Genomic DNA, 23,478 nt, shown 5'->3' on the forward strand with positions numbered 1-23,478 from the left:
CAAAAATAACCTCATGCACATATGGACAATTAATTTATGATAAAAGAGCAAAAAACATACTATGGAGAAAGGTAGTCTCCTCAATAAATGGCATTAGGAAAACTGGACAATCCACATGTGGAAAAAAAAAAAGAAACTAGACCACTATCCCATCACAGACACAAAATTCAACTTAAAATGGATCAAATCCTGGAGTATAAGACCTGAAACTATAAAACCCCTAGAAGAAAACATAGGCAGTATTCTTTGACGTTGGTCTTAGCAATATCTTTCTCCTCAGGCAAGGAAAACAAAAGCAAAACCAATACAGTATTGTAAAGTAAAATAAAAAAAATAATAAACAAATGGGACTACATCAAACTAAAAAGCTTCTGTACAGTAAAGGAAACCATCAGCAAAATGAAAGGACAACCTACCAAATGGGACAAGTCATTTTCAAATATATGATATGGGGTTAATATGTAAAATATATAAAGAACTCATATAACTCAGCAACAACAAAATAAACAACTTGATTTTTTAAAAAAATGGGCACAGGATCTGAACAGACATTTTTCCAAAGAAGACATACAGATAGCCAACAGGCACATGAAAAGAAGTTCAACATCACTAATTATTAGGGAAATGCACATCAAAACCCCAATATATCATCTCACACCCATCAGAATGGCTAGTATCAAAGGCAGGAAACAAATGTTGGAAAAGATATAGAGAAAAGTGAACACTTGTGCACTGATGATTGGAATGTAATTTGATGCATCCACTATGGAAAACAGTATGGAGATACCTCAAAAAGTTAAGAAAAAAATACCATATTTTCCAGCTATTCTACTTTTGGGTATTCATATGAAGAATGCAAAAATAATAGTTTGAAAAGATACCCACCACCCCTATGTATGTTGCAGATTTATTTACAATAGCCTAGGCATAAAACAACCCAAGTGCTCATTGATGGATGGATAAAGAAAAGAAAAGAAATATGTATATATATATATACACACAAATACACACACAATACACATATATACAACAGGATACTACTCAACCATAAAAAGGCAAAATCTTGCCGTTAGTGACAACATGGATGGATATTAAGGATTTTATATTTATTAAGTGAAATAAGTCAGATGGAGAAAGACAAATATTATTTCACTCACATGTGGAATAAAAAGAAGAACAAATAAAAAAGATAAACACATAGATACAGAGAACAGGGTAGTAGGAGATGGTAAGCACATATATAGGCCCATTGCAGCAGGCTCCAATATAGCTCATCACAGCACTGGTTGGAACCTTACATTGTTGACGAAAATGGTCAGGAAAAAGGCAGAGCTGTTTCTTGAAGAAAGTAGACAGAGGGATTGGGCTGGGAAGTCAAGCTCTGCCTGCAGAGAGAAAGGGAGAAGCAGTGCTTCTACTCCACAAGAGGGTCAGCCTCAATCTGGCATTACCCATAACAAATTAAATACACACATTCCCTTCAACTCACATATCCCCTTCCTTGGAATCTATTCTGTATATTTTTATGAAATAGAGTGATTTAACTAACTGCATCCTGGAACCTGCATGGGAAAATGGATGTTCAGGGAGTCTCACCTGGGTGAAGATGACACTAAGGGAGGAGAGAAAGGCTGTGCCTTGAATGCCCCAATTCATTGTTTCTTACATTTTAGAACTGTCTTTAAGTGCATTAAAGGATCTAAGCTTTTTAGGCAAATTATTGTTTCTTTATCTGAGTTTGAGTAAACTCTGGGAGTTGGTGATGGACAGGGAGGCCTGGTGTGCTGCAGTCCATGGCGTCACAAAGAGTCGGACATGACTGAGCAACTGAACTGAACTATCTGAAATTCAAATTAAAAAGCACTTTGGGATTGATACAAACAAAAATACAATATACCAAAATACTAGAGAAAGAACTGCTAAAAAGGAAATTTATAACTGTAAGTACATTCATTAAAAAGAACCACTTAATCTTACATCTTATGAAGCCAAAAAGGGAGGGCAAATTAAACCCAAAGTTAGCATAAGGGAAGAAATAATAAAGATTAAAACAGAGATAAATGAATATCAACAAAACTAAAGTTGGTTCTTTGAAAACATTAATAAATTCAATAAAATGTTAAGTTAAACTGATTAAAAACAATGAGAGGGTGCTCATTTTCGCAGCATATATAATACAATTGGAATAATACAGGGATTAGCATGACAGGTGTAAAATAATAACATGCAATTTTGTTAATCATTCCATATTTTGCTCCATGATTGTAGAGCATTAATGTTCTCGCCATAACAGCAAACAGCAAAATGGTAACTGTATGAGTAGAGGATGTGCTAACTGATCTTGTTGTGGTAAGCATTTCACAATATTTACATGTATCAGATCATCGCACTATATACCTTAAACTTACATGATGTTACATGTCAATTATATCACAATAAAACTGGAAAAATGCCCCTCAAACCCCTAAAAGTAACAGAAATGCATCATTTAATATGTATTATCCAGTTTATGTACAAGATGCTTTTGACATTAAACGAAGGTATTTTGACCTCAAGAAATAAAAGAGGAAAGTCTCATATTACTAAAATCATAAATTAAGTTAGGGATGTTATTATTGAACTTCTAGAAATAAAGAAAAATACTAGAGAAAGTCATGAACAATTGCATGCCAACAAATTAGATGAAATGGACAAATTTTTAGAAACATACAAACTTCTAAAAATGACTCAAGAAATAAAAACTTTGAACAGACCTATAACAGTTTTTGATTCAGTAATCAAAAAATTCCCAATAAAGAAAAATTCAGGACCAGATGGCTTCACTAGTGACTTCTACTAAACACTGAATAATTAACAATAATTCTTTTAAAACTATTCCAAATGTTGAAGAGTATGGAACACTCTCAGCTCATTCTATATGGTCACTATAACCTTGATACCAAAGCCAGACCAGGACATTATAAGAAAATTGTAGATTAATATGCTTTATGAATATAGATGCAAAAATCCTCAACAATATGCTAGGAAACCAAATGCAGCAGCATATTAAGAGGATTATATACCATGACCACGTGGGATTTACCCTATGAAAGCATAGTTGGTTCAAAATCTGAAAATCAATCAGCGCTACAGACCACATTAACAAAATTAACAAGAGGGAGTTCTCTGATGGCCTAATGCCCTGGATTCTGAGCTTTCACTACTATGGCCTGGGTTCAATCCCTGGTCAGGGAACAGAGATCCCTCAAGCCATGTAGTGTGGCCAAACAAAAACAAACAAAAAATAAAATTAAGGAGAAAATAACATATAATCATTTGCATCTCAACATGATTCAGAAAAAAACATTTGATATAATCTAAAACACTTTCATCATAAAAACACTCAACAAACTAGGAATAGAACAGAATGTCCTAAACATGATAAAGGTCATTTGTAAAATAAAACAAAACTATAACATACTCAATGGAGAAAGACTGAAAGATTTCCCCCTAAGATAAGAACAGTATAAGAATGCTTGCTTTCACTACTTCTATTCAGCACTGGAAGTTCTACATAAGGCAAGAAAATAAAAGGCATCCAAATTGAAAAGGAATAATTAAAACAATATATATTCAGAAATGACATAATCTTACACATATAAAATCCTACAGAATATACAAAATAAACCATTAGACTTAATAAATGCATTCAGTTCTGTCTTGTACTCATTGAATTGTGGTCAGTGAGCATGGCACCCTGTACTTAACACTTTGTGGGGAAAGTAGAACAAACTATATCAGCACATTCTCTTTCTCTGTTTTTCCTTCTCTTTGTGGGGGAAAAGGGTAAGAAAGAAGAGAAATACGTAAGGAAAGACTAAAAGGAATGAAACAACCTACATCTTGACTGGTTGTACTACTATAAATAAACAATTGTTTCTTGTTTATTTCCCTAAGCAAGTAACTACAAAGCCCTGAAAACCAATGGGAGTGTGGTCTTGCTTTCAGAGGCAGCAAGGAATGGGTAATCTGGGAGAGAATGTCCTACTCTATAGCTTGGGTTATGGAGATGATGTCAGTTATACAAGGAGAGGCAAAGAAGCTGAGGCCTTGGGGCTTGCTGTAAGAAAGGATGAACAGCTTAGGAACTTACTGAATGTTGTAGGGCACAGTACTAGGATTGAGTACCCCATACATAGTGAAGCCTTTATAGAGAGGGTTCCTGAAGTCTGGTTTCCTCTGAACCAAGAAAGGCCACACTGAATGGGTTTTCTCATATATTCTGTAAGAAAAGAAAAACAAGCCAAAAAATTAAAAGCAGCAAGCAGGTAACATCAATAGATTTGCTGAACTTGACAATCATCTAAATTCTATTAACAAGTAACCTAAGACAGAAGGCTAGGATATGATACAAGGAAAATAAAAAAAATGGTAATGAAGAATGATAGAGTAACAAATTATCTGGGCTTCAACTTATCCATTTTTAAAGAGATTAGAAAGAGTTCCACACTGAAGAACCACATGTGCCGAGTATATATGCAGACACTCTGTCTCTGCCACAGATTGGTGATGTAATCTTAGGGATGCCCCTAGCCCTTTCTGGGCCTACTTTCTCATTTGTATAATGTGATCTTTAAGGTCTCTTCCAAATCTTGGATTTTATGAATAACCTTGCCAGTTTTTAAAAATTCTAGAATTCCTTTTAAAAATCTGGTAAATTAACAGACAAGAGGTGAATTTCTGGCTTTTCTATATTTTATTTCAAGCCAGCTTCTCCTCCACTCAGAAGGTATAAGACAGTGAAAGACAATTTAGCAATTTATATTAGCAAATATTTGTGAGTTGTCTAGGTGAGCAGCACTGATTGTGATATTTATATTACAAGACTGATTCTTCTTATCCCTTAGCTGAGTCCCTGGGGAGTGACTTAGTTAACACAAAAAAGCATGGAATTCATTGTCCCCAATGAAAGCTGCTGTGTATCCATGCATGGGAAGTTCATTTGCTCATACAGTGTCAAAGAAAGCTCTAGGAGGACAACAAAGAGAAGTGATACGGGATATATGACGTAAAAATTGTAGTCTTATAACTTTTAGAATCCTCAGACCATTTCAATGAGGCCAAAGGAACTGTATATGCATCTTTCTTATTTGTTGTTGGTTGATAAAAGAAAAAAAAAAATCTTGCAGAGGTAACTTAAATAGTATTTGTTAAGTATTTACTATGTGTCAAACACTGTCCCAGACTCTACTTAAAATACTCTATTAAATTTCATAATAAAACCTTGTGAGATATTTTATTCCCAAAATAATAATGAGAAAATGAGACAAAAATTAATTTGCAAAAGTCACACAGCTAGTAGGTGACAAAGCCAAAATCTGAACCCAGGTCTCTCGGATCCTAGAATCCATGTCTTTTCTTTCATGGATGAATGATATGTCTGCTTGTTTTATATAATAACTATTAAAGCATATGTTAAAATTTTCAACTTTCATACTTTTACATGGAGATTCAGATTTGTGTGAGGAATGGGTTGGGGATATATTAGCCTCATTTTAAGAGGGTGGAGAAAAAGTATACGGAAAAGATCTCTGATTTTAGTGCTAGAAAAGCAGGTCAGAGACAGAACAAATGTGTTTATAAGCATTTGGGAAGAGGGTAAGAAAGTTTTAGTTGCAAAATGAAATAGAAATGTGCACAGAAGCTACTAAGTAACTACAGATTTTGAAGCAGCAAAGTTCACCACTGTTCTCAGTGTTGACAAGAAAACAGAATTAGAGATATCATCTGACTTATCCAGGATATATCATAGCAGGGCCTGAGAACTTGAGCTAACTGCTACTCAGCTAACAACTCTGAAACAAGAGTGGATTGTGAGATAGTCACTTCGCCTCTCTGTTCTTTTTCTCTGACTCTAAAACAAGGAGAATGCTATTCCCAGAAATTCTGTCTTGTCAACTTCAAAAATTATTTACATTTTATACATTATGAGGATGTTAGAGTTTAAGTCTGGTACCAATTCAAGTGCCTATAGGAGCTGGGGAAGTAACATACGAAGTGAGCTGAGAATAAACAACAGAAAGTAGTGAGAATTGTGGCAGACAAGAGTGAGCTTGCTTCATTCAAATGGAGCAGTCTATTATTCAGCTCCAGCTGATTATTGCCATTAGAAAATGCAGGTCCAGTACTGCCAGAGTTCCTGATTTTGCAGAATATCTTGCCACAATGGCTTTTTGATTTTGGAAAAAATCCTAAAACAACTGGATTTTATGTGAAATATCATGATACTCAAATACTGACTACTAATTAACAGTTTAAAAAATACTCTACAGATGAAACAGAATATACCTGTTAAGCCAGACTTGGCCTATGACCTGCTATTTAGTGATCTTAGACACAAATGATAAAGGACAGTAGCTAATGACTACTCATACACTCATTCCTTATAAAACCCTTGCACATCCATTGCTTTATTGATTCCTCATGATAGATCTGAAAATTATGTATTATTAACCCTATTTCACAGATAAAGATTCTGAGGTTTTGAGGAATACCAATAAAATTCCAAGTGTTTTATGCTTCAAAAATTATTTTTATAGTTGTCATCTCCTCCCCTTTTGTGAACTGCTGTCCCAAATTCAGGGTGACTGGTAAATTTATACTGATCTTCTCTCCCTATTTAGTGTTTTCTCACAAACTGAATTCACCTCAGATCATCTCGATCCTTCTGGCAGTTTCCAAGGAAGTTCCCAAACTGGCAGGAGAAAACATGGTCATGAATTTCCAGCAGGAAATTTTCATTAAATTCAAAGGCACATGGAAACTGTTCCATTAATTGCCAGATACAGTCTAGGAACTGTGTGAAAATAGGGGATACTTCTTTAGAGTCCCCATCCAGGTGGCCACACCTAAGAGATACAAATAAAGGTAAAGAAAGACAATGATTAACATCAGGGATTACACTGTCTGGAACAGGCTATAGCAAGGTCACCTTCAGTTTCTGTGTTGGAATTGGTAAGGAAATATCTAATGCCTAAATAACACTTAGAATCTCAAAGTTCATTAACCCCAGTGGATCTTTTCGCCACCAGCAACTTTCACTATTATCCAGATCATAAACCCTTTGGTCATCTATTCTATTTCCTTTTATATCCTCTACAATAGAACTTTCTACAATGATTGAAATGTTCCATATTTGTGCTGTCCAATACGGCAGTCACTATTAAGCACTTTAAATGTAGCTAATATGACTAAGGAACTGAATTTTCAATTATATTTAATTTTAATTAATTTAACAGCTATATTTAGCTTCATGTGAGCAAGGAGATCCAACCAATCCATTCTGAAGGAGATCAGCCCTGGGATTTCTTTGGAAGGAATGATGCTAAAGCTGAAACTCCAGTACTTTGGCCACCTCATGCAAAGAGTTGACTCATTGGAAAAGACTCTGATGCTGGGAGGGATTGGGGGCAGGAGGAGAAGGGGACAACAGAGGATGAGCTGGTTGGATCTCCTTGCTGTCCAAGGGACTCTCAAGAGTCTTCTCCAACACCACAGTTCAAAAGCATCAGTTCTTCAGCGTTCAGCATTCTTTACAGTCTAACTCTCATATCCATACATGATTACTGGAAAACCCACAGCTTTGACTATATATGCAACTTTGTTGGCAAAGTAATGTTTCTGCTTTTTAATATGCTGTTTATGTTGGTCATAGATTTTCTTCTATGGATCAAGGATTTAATTTTCTTCTTAAAGGAGCAAGTATCTTTTAATTTCCTGGCTTCAGTCACCATCTGCAGTGATTTTGGAGCCCAAGAAAAAAAAGTCTCCCACTGTTTCTATTCTTTCTCCATCTATACGCCGTGAAGTGATGGGACCAGACACCATGGTCTTAGTTTTTCACATGTTGAGTTATAAGACAGTTTTTTCACTGTCTTCTTTCATTTTCATCAAGAGCCTCTTTAGTTCCTCTTTGCTTTCTGCTGTAAGGGTGGTTCTTGATTATACCTCAAGCTAAATGTTTTCATTTGGATGGAAGTCTATATCCCTCTTTTCTCCTAAGGAGTCATTCTACAAAACATCCACTATTTATTTCAAATCTTTAATCTTCTCTAAAATTTATTTATTTTTAATTGAATAACAGCTGCTTTACAGTATTGTATTGGGCTTCTGCCATACATCAATATGAATAACAACTGCTTTACAGTATTGTATTGGGCTTCTGCCATACATCAATATGGATCAGGCATGGGTATACATATGCCCCCTCCTTCTTGAACCTCCCTCCCACCTCCCACCCATCCCACCACTCTAGGTTGTTACAGAGCCCCAATTTGAGTTCTCTGAGTCATATAGCTAATTCCCATTGGCTATCTATTTTAAATTCCTATTGGCTATCCATGGAGTCAAAAAGAATCGGCAATGACTAAGCAACTGAACTGATCTATTTTACATATGGTAGTATAATATATGTTTCCATGTTACTCTCTACTTTCATCCCACCCTCTCCTTTCCCACCCCACCCAATGTCCATAAGTCTGTTCTCTACGTCTGCATTTCTTTTCCTTCCCTGCAAATAGGTTCATCAGTACCACCTTTCTAGATTCCATATATATATATATATGATAATATATGACATTCGTTTTTCTCTTTCTGACTTACTTAACTCTGTATAATAGGCTCTAGGTTCATCCACCTCATTAGAACTGACTCAAATGTGTTTTTTAATGGCTGAGTAATATTCCATTGTAAATACACACCACAGCTTCTTTATCCATTCATCTGTCAATGGACATCTAGGTTGCTCCATATCCTACCTATTGTAAATGGTGCTGCAATGAATAATGGGGTACATATGACTTTTTCAATTTTGGTTTCCTCAGGGTATATGCTTAGCAGTGAGATTGCTGGGTCATATGGTAGTTTTATGCCTAGTTTTGTAAGGAATCTCCATACTGTCTTCTATAGTGATCGTATCAAATTACTTTCCTACCAACTTTGCAAGAGGGTTCTCTTTTCTCCATATCCTCTCCAGCATTTATTGTTCGTAGATTTTTTTGATGATGGCCATCTGACCAGTGTGAGGCAATATCTTATTATAGTTTTGATTTACACAATCTTCTTTTTTAAACCTTTTTTGCATGAAAGATTCTTTAAATCTATAGTGCTTTATAATTTTCACAAGTTTCAGACACATGATTTCATATAATTTCATAACCCTCTTAAAAAATTTCCTACCTACGGCTGACACTGAAGATGATGAGCCCATCAGTTTGCTTATTTAACAATCATCCATTAAACTTTGTTAACTTTTTGAGTCTTTCCTTTACCTTTCCTACCTACTCCTCTCTTTACCCCTCTTCCCTAGTTTCTTCCTAACCACTACTTTGTTCTCTACATTTGTGAGTCTACTAGTTCTTTGTTACATTCACTAGTTTGTTGTACTTTTTAGATTCCATTTATAAGTGATATCATACAGTATTTGTATTTCTCTGTATGACTCATTTCACTTAGCATAATGCCCTCCAAAGTCCATCCATGATGCTGCAAATGACAAAGTTTCACTCCTTTTTTTATGGCTGAGTAGTATTCCACTGTATATCTATCTATATATACAACGTCCTTTTTATCCACTCATCTATTGATGGACACTTAGGTTGCTTCCACAACTTGGCAACTGTAAATAATGCTGCTATGAACATGCGGGTGCACTGTATTTTTCTAAATTAACGTTTTTGTTTTTTCTCAGATATATACCCAAAAAGAAACTCAAAAAGAAACACAACAAATACTGGCCAAGGATATGAAGAAAAAGGAACCATCCTACTTGTTTGTGGGAATATAAAATGGTGTAGCCAGAGTGAAAAATAGTCTGGAGATGTCTCAAAACCTAAAAATAGATCAACCTCCTCTTCTTAATGTTCTAAAATACCACCAGTTCTAGGAATTTTCCTTTGCCCAGAATGGGTAAGGTTCCCTTGTAGCAGTTATCATGCTGTGTGTGTGTTAAGTCACTTCAGTCGTGTCTGACTCTTTGTGACCATATGAACTGTAGCTCACTAGGCTCCTCTGTCCATGGGATTCTCCAGGCAAGAATATTGGAGTGGTTGCCATTCCCTCCTCCAGGAGATCTTCCCAACCCAGGGACCTAAACCTTATCTTTTACATCTCCTGTATTGTCCAGCAGGTCCTTTACCACTAGCGCTACCTGGGAAGCCCATGTCATATTATACTGTCATCACTGATGTTATTTTCTATAAAAGAAGGGACAGCAAACACATCTGGTCCAATACAGTCCCCTCAAAACCTGGCATATTGCCTGGACCAAAGTTTGTTGACAAAAGAAGAACAAACAGATAGACCCAAATAGCTAGAGAGTGGTAATCAAAAGAAATTAAATGTATACACACAAATGTGGGATAATAAGACTTAAACAGCAACCTCCTTGAGGGAAAAACTCATATTTTATGTGCCTTTATCAACTCGGTGTCTCACATAGTTTACAGCATATTGTTAGGTATTTGGTAAACATTTGTTATTCTCATAACACACAAAGTCTCAGTAAGGCTATTTGGCTTATAGCAGCACTAGATCACTAAATAAATATAAGTCCTTGCATCCATCTCTTACCAAAGAACAAAAATACGCAAATGCCTTTTTTCTTATAAAAGATTAAAAGTTGCATTGCATTAGATATTACTCCCTCTACCTGAATGCTCACTATTCTCGCTAGCAAACTCCTATTCATTCCCTAAAATTCATCCTTAAAAATTGCCTATTCCTGGAAGCCTATCTTGTGTTCTTCAAACACAGTTAAGTTCTTTTTCCTCTGTGGCCTATGATGTTTAGTCTTCCTTGAAATATTTAATGATTTGATATAATCATTTGTTTCACTTTGAAGGCAGATATGACAGTCTAGTTACCACTGTGTCCCTAGATCCTTAGCATTATTTATGGAATATGTGTTTCTTGATGAAAAGAGATTTATGCCATGTTCAACTTATTCTTCCTTCTTAGACAAGAACATATCAGGGTTTTGATAAATCTCACCCTACTGAATTCTCCTTAGCCTCCACCTTTAAAATGAGGATATTTTTACCTTTGGGAGAACTTGTGGCCCATGGATATCCATTCTTTCTCTATCAGGATCTTCATTTTATAGAAAAAGAAAACTTTGCATTAGAAAAATCATAAAATTAATTAATCATACCTATAACATATCAAAACACTTTGCTAAAGTGGACTTCGTACAAATTTGTGTTGAATGATCATAAAGTTAATTTCCCAAATGATAAATAAGTAATTTGGATTTCCTTTAAAGGCCTATAAAGGTTATCTTCAAATTTCAAAGCTCTCAGGAGAAATCATTCTGGATTTGTACTGTCACTTTTTTTTTGTTTTTTGGCTTTTACATAATGTGTGACAGGCTATATGAGTCATAACTAAACTTTGATAAACATATTAAATTCAACCTATGAAGAAACAGGAATCCAAAGGCAGTATTTGAGTTTGTACTAAGAACAAATCTTGGTATAAATGCATTTCAACCATTAAAAAAAAAATAAAGCATTTCCAAAAGAAAAATGAGGATAAACTCCTACTGTAAGTTCTGTTTCATAGAAAGACAAAGTAAGAAGTGTTGGATTCAGCACCAGAAAACAAACATCAGTCTGACATCAAGACGGCTGACAATGAAGATGATGAGCCCATCAGTTTGCTTATTTAACAATCATCCATTAAACTTTGTTAACTTTTTGAGTCTTTCCTTTACCTTACACCAACCAGCCTATTATATCCAACTTATCTTCTGATGGGTAAGGAACTATGTTGAGTGTGCAATGGAAAGTATGTAGATTGTAAATGCCTATTTTAGTGAAAGAAGCTAAACTGAAAATGAGTTGTTTTTGTAGACTTCTTTCTTATAGAAAACAAGTCGGTTGAGAGTTATATTTGATCTATTCATAACTGCCCACTTGAGCAAGGTAAAATCCAATCACTGCTCTCTTACCATGAGTCCTTTGAATGTCCTATAAAATGGATCTAGGAGGATGCTGGCCACAGAGCAGACTTGTGCTGTGCGGTCCCACCCATCAGAACAATGGACTAAGACATTGGTCTTTTCTATCTTCACTGCCTGTAAAGACAAGAGGCAAAAAGTAGCATAAACAACTTTTACATAGCATGTCAGGTTAATTATATACAGTTACCATCAATACAGCAGAGAACTTAGTCTTAACTGGGCTACATTAATTTCTTCTCATAATATTGGTATCCTATATGAGGAATGACCCTGGAAAAGGAAATGGCAACCCACTCCACTATTCTCTGTCCATAGGATTGCCTGGAGAATCAGAGGAGCCTGATAGGCTATAGTTCATAGTGTTGCAAAGAGTAAGACACAACTGAGCACACACACATGGGGAATGAAAAAGAAAATAAAACATTGTAACAAAATCAACACACAGAAATCCCTTGTATTCCTATACACTAATAATGAGAAAATAGATAAAGAAATTAGGGAAACAATTCCATTCACCACTGCAACGAAAAAAATAAAATACTTAGGAATATATCTACTTAAAGAAACTAAAGATCTATATATAGAAAACTATAAAACACTGGTGAAAGAAATCAAAGAGGACACTAATAGATGGAGAACTATACCATGTTCATGGATTGGAAAAATCAATATAGTGAAAATGAGTATACTACCCAAAGCAATCTACAGATTCAATGCAATCCCTATCAAGCTACCAGCAGTATTTTTCACAGAGCTAGAACAAATAATTTCACAGTTTGTATGGAAATACAAAAAACCTCGAACAGCCAAAGCAATCTTAAGAAGAATGGGACTGGAGGAATCAACCTGCCTGACTTCAGGCTCTACTACAAAGCCACAGTCATCAAGTCATCAAGACAGTATGGTACTGGCACAAAGACAGAAATATAGATCAATGGAACAAAATAGAAAGCCCAGAGATAAATCCACGCACCTATGGACACCTTATCTTCAACAAAGGAGGCAAGAATATACAATGGAGAAAAGACAATCTCTTTAACAAGTAGTGCTGGGAAAACTGGTCAACCACTTGTAAAAGAATGAAACTAGAACACTTTCTAACACCATATACAAAAATAAACTTAAAATGGGTTAAAGATCAAATGTAAGACCAGAAAATATAAAACTCCTAAAGGAGAACATAGGTAAAACACTCTCCGACATAAATCACAGTAGGATCCTCTATGATCCACCTCCCAGAATACTGGAAATAAAAGCAAAAATAAACAAATGGGATCTGATTAAAAGTAAAAGCTTCTGCACAACAAAGGAAACTATAAGCAAGGTGAAAAGACAGCCTTCAGAATGGGAGAAAATAATAGCAAATGAAGCAACTGACAAACAACTAATCTCAAAAATATACAAGCAACTCCCACAGCTCAATTCCAGAAAAATAAATGACCCAATCATAAAATGGGCCAAAGAACTAAATAGAAAGTTCTCCAAAGAAGACACACAGATGGCTAACAAATACATGAAAAGATGCTCAACATCACTCATTATCAGAGAAATGCAAATCAAAACCACAATGAGGTACCATTTCATACCAGTCAGAATGGCTGCTATCCAAAAGTCTACAAGCAATAAATGCTGGAGAGGGTGTGGAGAAAAGAGACCCTCTTACACTGTTGGTGGGAATGCAAACTAGTACAGCCACTATGGAGAACAGTGTGAAGATTCCTTAAAAAACTGGACATAGAACTGCCTTATGACTCAGCAATCCCACTGCTGGGCATACGCACTAAGGAAACCAGAATTGAAAAAGACACGTCTGCCCCAATGCTCATTACAGCACTGTTTATATTAGCCAGGACATGGAAGCAATCTAGATGTCCATCAGCAGATGAATGGATAAGAAAGCTGTGGTACATATACACAATGGAGTATTACTCAGCCATTAAAAAGAATACATTTGAATCAGTTCTAATGAGGTTGATGAAACTGGAGCCGATTATACAGAGTGAAGTAAGCCAGAAAGAAAAACACCAATACAGTATACTAACACATATATATGGAATTTAGAAAGATGGTAACAATAACCCTGTATGCAAGACAGCAAAAGAGACAAAGATGTATAGAACAGTCTTTTGGACTCTGTGGGAGAGGGAGAGGGTGGGATGATTTGGGAGAATGGCATTGAAACATGTATAATATCATATAAGAAACGAATCGTCAGTCTAGTTTTGATGCAGGATACAGGATACTTGGGGCTGGTGCACTGGGATGACCAAGAGGGATCTTATGGGGAGGGAAGAAGGAGGGGGGTTCAGGATTGGGAACATGTGTACACCTGTGGTGGATTCATGTTGATGTGTGGCAAAACCAATACAATATTATAAAGTAAAAAATAAATAAATAAACCCCAAAACACACATGATATGGGTAAAAAGAAAAACAAAGGAAGATGTACATTTATAAAACTTCTGAAGAAGACATGGATCAATTATTATAGCGAGGAGTGGGCAAGAGGAAGAATTCATGCTCAAAAACTGGACAGTTCTGCATCTCAGTCCCAGACCTGACAGTAATTTGCTTCAGAATCTTTAGCCACTTAGTCTTACTAATATAAATACTTTTAACTTAAGGTGGAGAGGTTTACCTGTCTTAGGTAAGTTTCTATGTAATCAGAATGATGTAAAAATATGGGCAGTTACTCCACCTGGGCAATTTTGGCAATGGGATCTATTCAGCATTCACTTATTCATTCTAGCACTTAATTATGTATCCCTCTATGTCATGTATATGCTCAGGATTAGAGATACAAAGATGAGACTCAGTTTCTGCTTTCAATGAGCAAACTATTCAGGATTAGCAAAGGTAATAAATACAATGCAGTGGAAAAACTGATGCTATAGCGTAATGTAGCCTTTTGTAGGAGCCAGGGAAGCTTGAGCCTTGAAGAAAATGTAGGATTTTTTCAGGTGAGGAAGAAGAACAGCATTTATTCACGCATTCATTCATCTACTCACCTAGCTAGTAACTACTGAGTGACTATACAAGATGCATTATAGTGTGCACTGGGAATACAAAAAAGACAAACATTTAAATGAATGACTACAAACCAATGATAACTAAAACAATGAAAGGTAACACCAGATACAACAAAGGCATATAATAACTAAAGAAGAGGAGACAACTAAAGTTGGCCTTGTCAGATGAGTAGACATTTGTCAGATAGACCAGGAGGAATGGATATTCCAGGCAGGGGGCATAATCTGACAATATTTACAAAGGCAAGGAGGCATGGCACAGGTGAGGAATTATTAACTAGCTTGGTGGTTGAGGCTACACTAGAAGTGAGGGAGTGAGGAGAGACAAGTCTGGCCAGGAGGGTAAGGTTCAGATTGACAAGTGTGCACTTTATCTGGTGGCGATAGGGAGTTGCTGGAGTGTTAAAAGCAGAGAAGTACCATGATCAGATGTATTCACTATGGTGACAAAAAGGAGAATAAGAGGGCATAAGTTTGGATTTAGAAAGATCAGTCAAAGAGCCACTAAAATTGTGAAAGGCAATAAGCACCTGAATAAAGGTAGTAGCAGTGGGGCTGAAAAGGAGAAGAGAGAGGTTAAGAAAAAAAGTTTAATAGGACATAGTGTGAGAATAGATGTGGGATGAAGGAGAGGGAAAAGTCAAAAATGACTCTTAAATGTGTCATTTAGTAATAAATAAGTGAATGACAATACCATTAGCCTGAACAGTAAACACAGAGGAAGAAACAAGTTTTAGCTAGTGTTCAGAGTAGGTAAGATTTCATTTGAGGCCATGGAGATTCTGAGGTAGTTGGGGGATGCCCAGTGGGGCATTCAGTGGACAACTGTATATGTGGGTCTGAAGTTCAGGAGAACGAGGAAACTGAGCCAGAGTATAGATGTGACCACAATATGAATAGAGATCGTAAGTGAAACTGCATGACTGGTGCTGTCCACGCAGAGACCACAGTGGGAAAAGGAAAGACCTTAAAAAGCAGTAACTTTTAAGGGGAAAGTAGAGGAAAGAGAAAGCTATTAAAGGAGTCAGCTTGTGAAAAAGCCTGAAAGGTAGAAAAAGAACCAGGAAACAGTAGTTGGATTAAGGCCAGGACTACAAAAATGGTTCAAAGAGAATGGGGATAACAATGCCAAATGTAGCAGAGTGGTGAAAACAGAACAAAGGTTAGAGTGACCTTGAGATTGACAAGTTAGGGATCATTAGAGACCTCAGCAAGAAGAGTACTAATGGTATGGAAGGAAACTGGATTATAGTGAACTCCAGAGTGAAGGGATGTGAGGAAGTGCAAATAAGGAAGGTCAATTACTTTCAAGAAAGCTCTAAGCAAGAGGAAAGAGAACAGTAAATAGAAGATAAGAAAAATTCTTTTCTTAGGAATAAGAAAGTATTAAGTTGACTTCCCTGGTGGCCAAGTGGTTAAGAATCCACCTGCCAATGCAGAGGACATGGGTTCAATCCCTGGTCTGGGAAGATTCCACATGCTATGGGGCAACAAAGCCTGTGTTTCACAACTACTGAAGCCTGTGTGTGTGCCCTAGAGCCTGTTCTGCACAAGAGAAGTCACCACAATGAGAAGCCCATGCACTGCAACTAGAGAGTAGTCCCCTCTCACTGCAACTAGAGAAAGTCCTCACAGCAACAAAGACCCAGTGTAGCTCCCCCCACCAAAAAAAAAGTGCCGAGCATATTTCTGAGGGATGAAACCATTGAAAGGAAAAGATTAAAAATGTAAGAGAGGTGGGAAAAAGAAAATATAGGGGGAAAAGTTTCCTTGAAGAAGGAGGGGATAGAATTAAGAATATAGGTATGAAGCACCATTTCCTCTAAGATAGCAAGGAAGGAGAAAAAATAGTTGTGTGGGAAGATGAGAGATTACCTTTATTTTTCTATAAAGATGGAGACAAGTCTGAATATGTGCTTGCTGCTGCTGCTAAGTCGCTTCAGTCATGTCCAACTCTGTGCGACCCCATAGATGGCAGCCCGCGAGGCTCCCCCGTCCCTGGGATTCTCCAGGCAAGAATACTGGAGTGGGTTGCCATTTCCTTCTCCAATGCATGAAAGCGAAAAGTGAAAGTGAAGTCGCTCAGTTGTGTCCGACTCTTAGTGACCCCATGGACTGCAGCCCACCAGGCTCCTCCATCCATGGGATTTTCCAGGCAAGAGTACTGGAGTGGGGTGCCATTGCCTTCTCCAGAATATGTGCTTATAGAGAGGAAAGTAACAGTGTTATAGCCAGCTTGAAAGTAAAATACATATTAGAAATATCTGCTTGGTGGAACAGGGCTGGGACCCAACCAATATTATAAACCATAAACTCAATACCAATTAACATGGCTATGGGATTTATTCCTTTGTAGCACTGTTTAGTAGTCAGGATATAAAAGCAGAGAAAGCAGAGAATGAATGAGATTAGCAGGGTAGATAGAATGGAAGGATAAAGAGGCAAGGTGGAATGGATGAGGTGCTACACCACTAGGTCTTGGCTCCATAGGGAAGAAAGTAGGAAAAGGTGGAAAAAATGGAGTTAAAAGTGCAGAGGTCTTTATGGGACAGAAAAATCAGGTTAGCTGGAGTAAAAGTGTGAGAACTGGAGTATAAAAGTTCAAAGAACTATCAGTGCTGACTGTTTTATAGGTTTGTACATGGACATTCAAATCTCCCAGGATTGAGAGGAAGAATCAGGATAGAAAGGAAGTCACCTGCCTAAAATGGTTTCCAAAGTACTTAGAGAAAAGAGAGCCACTAGGAGAGGTATAGAGCAGCACAGCTAATTGAAACAGACCTAAAAGGAGGAAGTAGTTTTGTAAAAAGCAAGGGGAATATTGAACCTGCCATGAACTGTGAGGTTCAGGGGTGTGGGAAAATGAGTAACCTCTGTAATAGACGGTACCAAAAAAAATGATATTCCTAGAAAAATAGTTAGGTTGCAAGATAAGAGTTACAGAAATCTGGAAAAAAGTTCTCAACCTTTTAAACTTCCCAGTTAACCAAATACCTCAGGTAGTATTAGAGGCCTAATAGTAGCAGCTACACTCTTTCCTTAGGGCTTGACATGGAGTGAAAAGTCACTGGTAGACAGGAAAAGATGTCCAATTTCACCAATGATTAAAGAAGTGCAAATCAAAACAGGACATATCAAATGAGCAAAAATTTAAAAGACTGATGATAACCATTGCTGGCTATATAGAGAGAGGCATTGTTGGTGGGAATGGAAACTGGTGTAACCTAGTTTAAGGACAATTTGGCCACATCTAGTAAAATTCACTTTTAAGAATGCTGACACATATAAAGAAATATGTTCAAGGCTATTTGATGCAACAATGTCTGCGTTTGTAAAAAATGTGAATAACTGAATTGTCTGTTAACAGGGACCAATATTTTAAGCCAGAGGCTACAAATCTCATCTCCAAATGAGAAAATGGCAGAAGAGAGGTGAAAAGTGATTCTCTCCTTTCTTCACTTCTACCAAATAATAGGGGTGGGGTGAAGAGAGCATGTTCTCATGTAGGAATATGTAAACAAAATTTCAAAATGAGAAAATGTACACTCCAAATTTCTTTTTTTAATATCACCTAATAAATGAAATTCAAATATTCACTTAATGGAATATTATATAGCCACTGAAAAAAAAATGAGGTAGTACTGATTGAACTGACCTAGAAAATATTTATCATATATTAAGTATAAAAAGTTGCAGAAAAATATACACAACATAATCTTACTTTTACAAAGTAGTAATAATAATATATATAGTGTTATAATTCTTTACCAAGGGAGATATCAGAGAAGCCCTATATATAATTATATATGCTGAAAATCTAGACCTGTACTGTGCCATATGGTAGTCACTAGCCGCAAGTGGCTATTTAAACTGATCAAAATAAATTTATATAAAAAAAGAATCTAAAAAAAAAATTTAAACTCCTTACTCTCACTAGCCATGTTTCAAGTATGCAACTGCCACATGTGGCTAGTGGCTATTGTATTAGTACAGATCCAGAACATTTCCAACATCACATGAATTGGGCAGCACCCTCTCACTCAGTCATGTCCAACTCTTTATGACTCCAAGGTCCTCTGTCCATGGAATATTCCAGGCAAGAATACTGGAGTGGGTTGCCATTTCCTGCTCCAGGGGATCTTCTCAACCCAGGGATCGAACACAGGTCTCCTGCAATGCAGGCAGATTCTTTATCTTCTGAGCCACAAAGGAAACCATCAACACAGGAAGTTCAAATAGTGCTGATCTAGAGGCATACATTAAACTATTAATAGTGATGTATATGTTGTGGGGGATAACTACAGGGAATATATACATTTTATGTTATATACTTCTGAATTGTTTACTTCTACAATGTACATATACTTCTGAATTATTTACTTCTACAATGTACATGTATAATTTTTATAGTGAGAAAAATAAATAAAGATAATGAGAGACAAAGAGAGAGGGAGGGATACTATAGGGTTTTTGAGAACAAAAAGATTTCATGATTGCCAGGGTCTTATGGGCAATGGGGAGTCATTGGAGGATTTTGAGTTTAAAGTGACATTATCATATTTGCTCAAGAAAGATGACTTTAGTATTAATTTGGTGGCCAAACTGGGGAGCAACTACTAGAGACAAGTAAACCAGTCAGAAAGTTATTATAGTACTTAAGGCAGAGGCTGGAAAGAAAGGATAGATTTGAGAAACACTTGAGGATAGCTCATAGGATGAGGCAATTACCAGATGGAGGGGAACAGAGAAAATTCAAGGCTGACTTTTTCAAGCTGGGGATATATAGGTGCTTATGGAGATGGGAAACACAGGATAATTGTACAAACACGAGCCTATTTTTTTTTCATCCATTCATTTTAATTTACAAATGTTTATGAGGTTGTACTATCTACCAAATCTATTCCCTTCTCCATTCTCACTCTCTTTGGTCTCATGAAGTCAGTTTCAGAAAGGAAATACAAATATATGGGTATAGTACATGCAAAAAAGGAACAGTATAAAGAATAGCTAGAATAATGGGTTTGAAATGACCTAGGGGGGTCACACAGTAAGCACTAATAATATATTGTAATGAAAAATGTAAGCAGTAGGACTGGGTAATTGAAAAACATTAGGGCTAGATATTTAAGATAGTTAAATACATACACTCTTTTAAAAACCTTTTAAGGCAGAGGCTATAAATCTCATCTTCAACTGAGAAAATGTCAAAAGAGTGGTGAAAGTGATTCTCTCCTTTTCTTCACTTGTACCAAATAATTGGGGTGGGGTGAAGAGAGGAAGATCTCATGTAGGAATATATAAACAAAATTTCAAAATGAGAAAATGTACACTCCAAATTTCTTCTTTTTTTTTAACATCACCTAATAAATGATACAGAAGCCAGGGTTCTGAAGGTCAGAAAGTGACTCAGCATAAATGAGTGATGAAGTCTGCTTAGACTGTATTAAGAGGCAGACCTATACAAAGACATCAGAAAGGTCAGCTTTATACTCAGAGCTCTGAAAACCCATAGAAACAAACTGCATTTATTTTATACCCAGTCTTACTTCCACTTGGTACCTTAGAATCAACACAAAAATACATCAGAGTATTTGAGTTGGAAGGACCATGAGATATTATTTAAGAGTTTTTAACCAGAGATCTGAGGTCTCTGAAATTAAGGTCTATATTCTGTATGCATAGCCATACGTACATTTTTCCAGGGGAGAGGGTCAATCATATTGTCAAAGAGTTCAGTTTCAGTACCCCCCTCCCAGAGAAAAGTTATGTCATTAGATTCTAGTCTAACCACCTTGTTTTACAGAGGATCAAACTTAGAGAAGGAAAGAGATTTGCCAAGGGCACACATTAAATTAGTGGTAGACTTAAATCTAGAAACCAGGTGTCTTTTTCTTATATTCTTTCCATGATACACTGCTACTTTAAGAGATCCCATAATTAAGTCAGTGCAAGTTCTTAAAAGTCCTGATTATTACCTTTGCAATGAAAATTCCAGCATCCATAATAGCTTTAATGTGTCTCAACCACCCTGAGCTCTCCAGGCCGCTAAGAAATTCACTCATTGTTGGAGTTTTCAATTCACAAACTAAGGTAGAAAAGGAAGCAGAAATTGAAATTCACAATTACCTCAGTTTATTCAACACGCAAGGGGACAAAGTGGATTCCCATTTTGTAAATGAGGAAGCTGAGGCACAGAAAGTTTAAATAATTAGTTGGAAATCACACAGTGAATCAGGGACAGTACTAGAGCTAGAGTCTACCATATCTCCTAGTTTGGGTTTCTGCTTTCTCAAGTCCATAGAATCCACCCCCAAGACCACAGAAATTTCTAAAGAAGAGAGACCAAAGACTGAGTTAGTATCCATAGGAAAATACTCACATCTCCTGCTATTAGAAAACACATTTGATTCCCATTTTAACTCCTCCTACTCATCCTAACTCTGTAGCCCTTAACATCTGTCTACTTCCACATCACCACCTACTCCCTTGCAGTTATGTGCTGTCTCAACAGTTGAAAAAATTATGTTAATTTTCATGCATTTTGCACTGGGCAATCTTTTGCCTCAAAAAAAATCTGCAAAAGGTTCTCTTCTCCTACTATGTAATATTCTGGGACAAAAAAGAAAGGAGGAAGAGACCTAAGGAAGAGGAATACTAATACCCTAAAAGGGCTGCAGACTAGGAGACAAGATCTGATAAGGGTCGTGTGAAGGAGAGGTCCTGGCAGACAGTATAAGTAAAAAATTGAGGAGAGGAAGAACAAGTTCACTTAAGGAGGGCAGGTTTTCCCTAATGTGTGCCTGAGATGACATATCACATCATGGAATCCTGGATAGTGGCTTTGGGAGAAATGTTCTAGACTCAAGAGTCCTGTGAGGCCTGATCTCACCTTGCCCCCATTCTGATCCCAATTATTTTGCAGCTATGACAGATGACCCAAACTGCCTTATAACAGTTTTATTCCTTTGAAGTCTAAATTCACCCCCTTTATCAGCACAGTGATGAAACTGGACTGACTCTTTACAGCAGATTAAATGAGGAAGATGAAATAAATCCCAAATTCACTTATATTTGTGTTGATCTACCCACCTCTACATAGCAATCTCTATAATTTTATACAGATATATTATTTCCATAAATTATTTCCAATTAAACCCAGATGGACTCCACAGAGTTATGAAACTAAATACTGCAGTTCCTTTGTCAGACCAACACTGCTATAATTCAGTACTAGGTATGCAAACTGGATTCATAATATAGTCAAAAATCTTATCACCTATTGATTCTGCTCTGCTGGTTGCTTTTATATTTTACCCCAAAATCAGACATACTTTTTCCTTATGTAATTATGCAATGTGTTTAGCCTCTGGCCTAGCCCAGGTGAAATCCCTGTACCTTCCAAGAGTTTCTGCAGGCTGTTCCGCATCACATGGATGTTCTCAATGCTCATGAACCTGAAGCGAATGTTGGCATAGTTGTCTTCATTTTCATACCCCTTCCCAGCTGCTCGGTTGGCCAAGGCATTTAACTGCAATATTGAGAACATAAGAAAGCAGATAGAGCAGATGATGAAAGAACATGGTTTGTCAATCTCAATGCTTCATTCTAAACAGTTTTAAATCTTACCCATTTAAAACTGAAGTCAGATAAGATACAGCACATTCTGGAATGAAGAGAATTTCATTGGCATTTAGATAAGGTATTTTAAGTAACAGAATAGTACAGGTAAAGATAAGGAGATTTAGTATTTTTATTTTATTATTAAAACCCAGCTTAAGAGATTGATTGAAGGATATGGCAGCTATGAGGATGTCTGATCTGAAGAACTAAAATAATAATTTTGAGTTTCCTATCACAAACAAATGTTTTCTCACCTGAAAGGGCTTTATATTGAGAAAAAAGTCTTTATAATTGAGAAGTTCAAAAGTATTTATAACTGAGAAGCTCTAGAAAGAAGTCTAAGAACTTCAGGGCCTGTTAATTATAAAGAACTACTGTAGAAAAATGTCTAAAACATGACTTCATGAGATACATGACTTTCACTCATTGATAAAATTGAAATGGAGCTACCAAGGACCATTTTAACACTATATTCAGCTGTTATAATCAGAACACTTGCAGGTCATATGAAGAACGTTGGGTGGGGTAGAGAGTAAATGGGACTTGCAGAGAGGAGACATTAATCAAAAAACTATAAAACAGCCAAAATACCTTCTATAATGATAACCATCTTACTAATGTTGTCTGGGCTTATTTTCTAGTCTCCCATTACTGTGCATTTTAGAAGGTAGGAGGAGCATGTATATGGATAGAGTATAGTTTCTGTAGTAATAAAATTTTAACAATGCTATTGAAATAATAGCATTTAAGAATTTAAAATAATAGCATTTAAAATTTAAGAATGCTATTGAAACCTCAAAAACACAAACTATTGACATTAACACATGCAGG

At 36.4% G+C, this 23,478-nt stretch overlaps 1 protein-coding gene and 1 non-coding gene across 9 annotated transcripts in view; one reads left to right on the forward strand and one right to left on the reverse strand.

Annotated features, from left to right (window-relative positions):
* Window positions 1-23,478, reverse strand: part of MTMR8 (myotubularin related protein 8) — a 237,102-nt gene that overhangs the window by 154,031 nt on the left and 59,593 nt on the right. For 5 of the 8 annotated variants that reach the window (XM_070291544.1, XM_070291540.1, XM_070291543.1 and 2 more), the window contains exons 7-12: window positions 22,423-22,555; window positions 21,003-21,112; window positions 11,987-12,112; window positions 11,078-11,127; window positions 6,687-6,887; window positions 4,133-4,261 (exon numbers count right to left, since the gene is read on the reverse strand). In XM_070291544.1, coding sequence (XP_070147645.1) covers window positions 4,133-4,261; window positions 6,687-6,887; window positions 11,078-11,127; window positions 11,987-12,112; window positions 21,003-21,112; window positions 22,423-22,555 — 749 coding nt within the window. The remainder of the gene's footprint in view (window positions 1-4,132; window positions 4,262-6,686; window positions 6,888-11,077; window positions 11,128-11,986; window positions 12,113-21,002; window positions 21,113-22,422; window positions 22,556-23,478) is intronic. The other 3 variants (XM_070291547.1, XM_070291541.1, XM_070291546.1) reach the window with 1 other exon arrangement.
* LOC138931252 (U6 spliceosomal RNA) lies at window positions 2,151-2,254 on the forward strand. Its single transcript, XR_011446498.1, has one exon. It is a non-coding gene; the product is annotated as a U6 spliceosomal RNA (small nuclear RNA).

This window comes from Ovis canadensis, chromosome X, assembly GCF_042477335.2.
Source record: "Ovis canadensis isolate MfBH-ARS-UI-01 breed Bighorn chromosome X, ARS-UI_OviCan_v2, whole genome shotgun sequence".
In the NCBI taxonomy this organism is placed as follows: domain Eukaryota; kingdom Metazoa; phylum Chordata; class Mammalia; order Artiodactyla; family Bovidae; genus Ovis; species Ovis canadensis.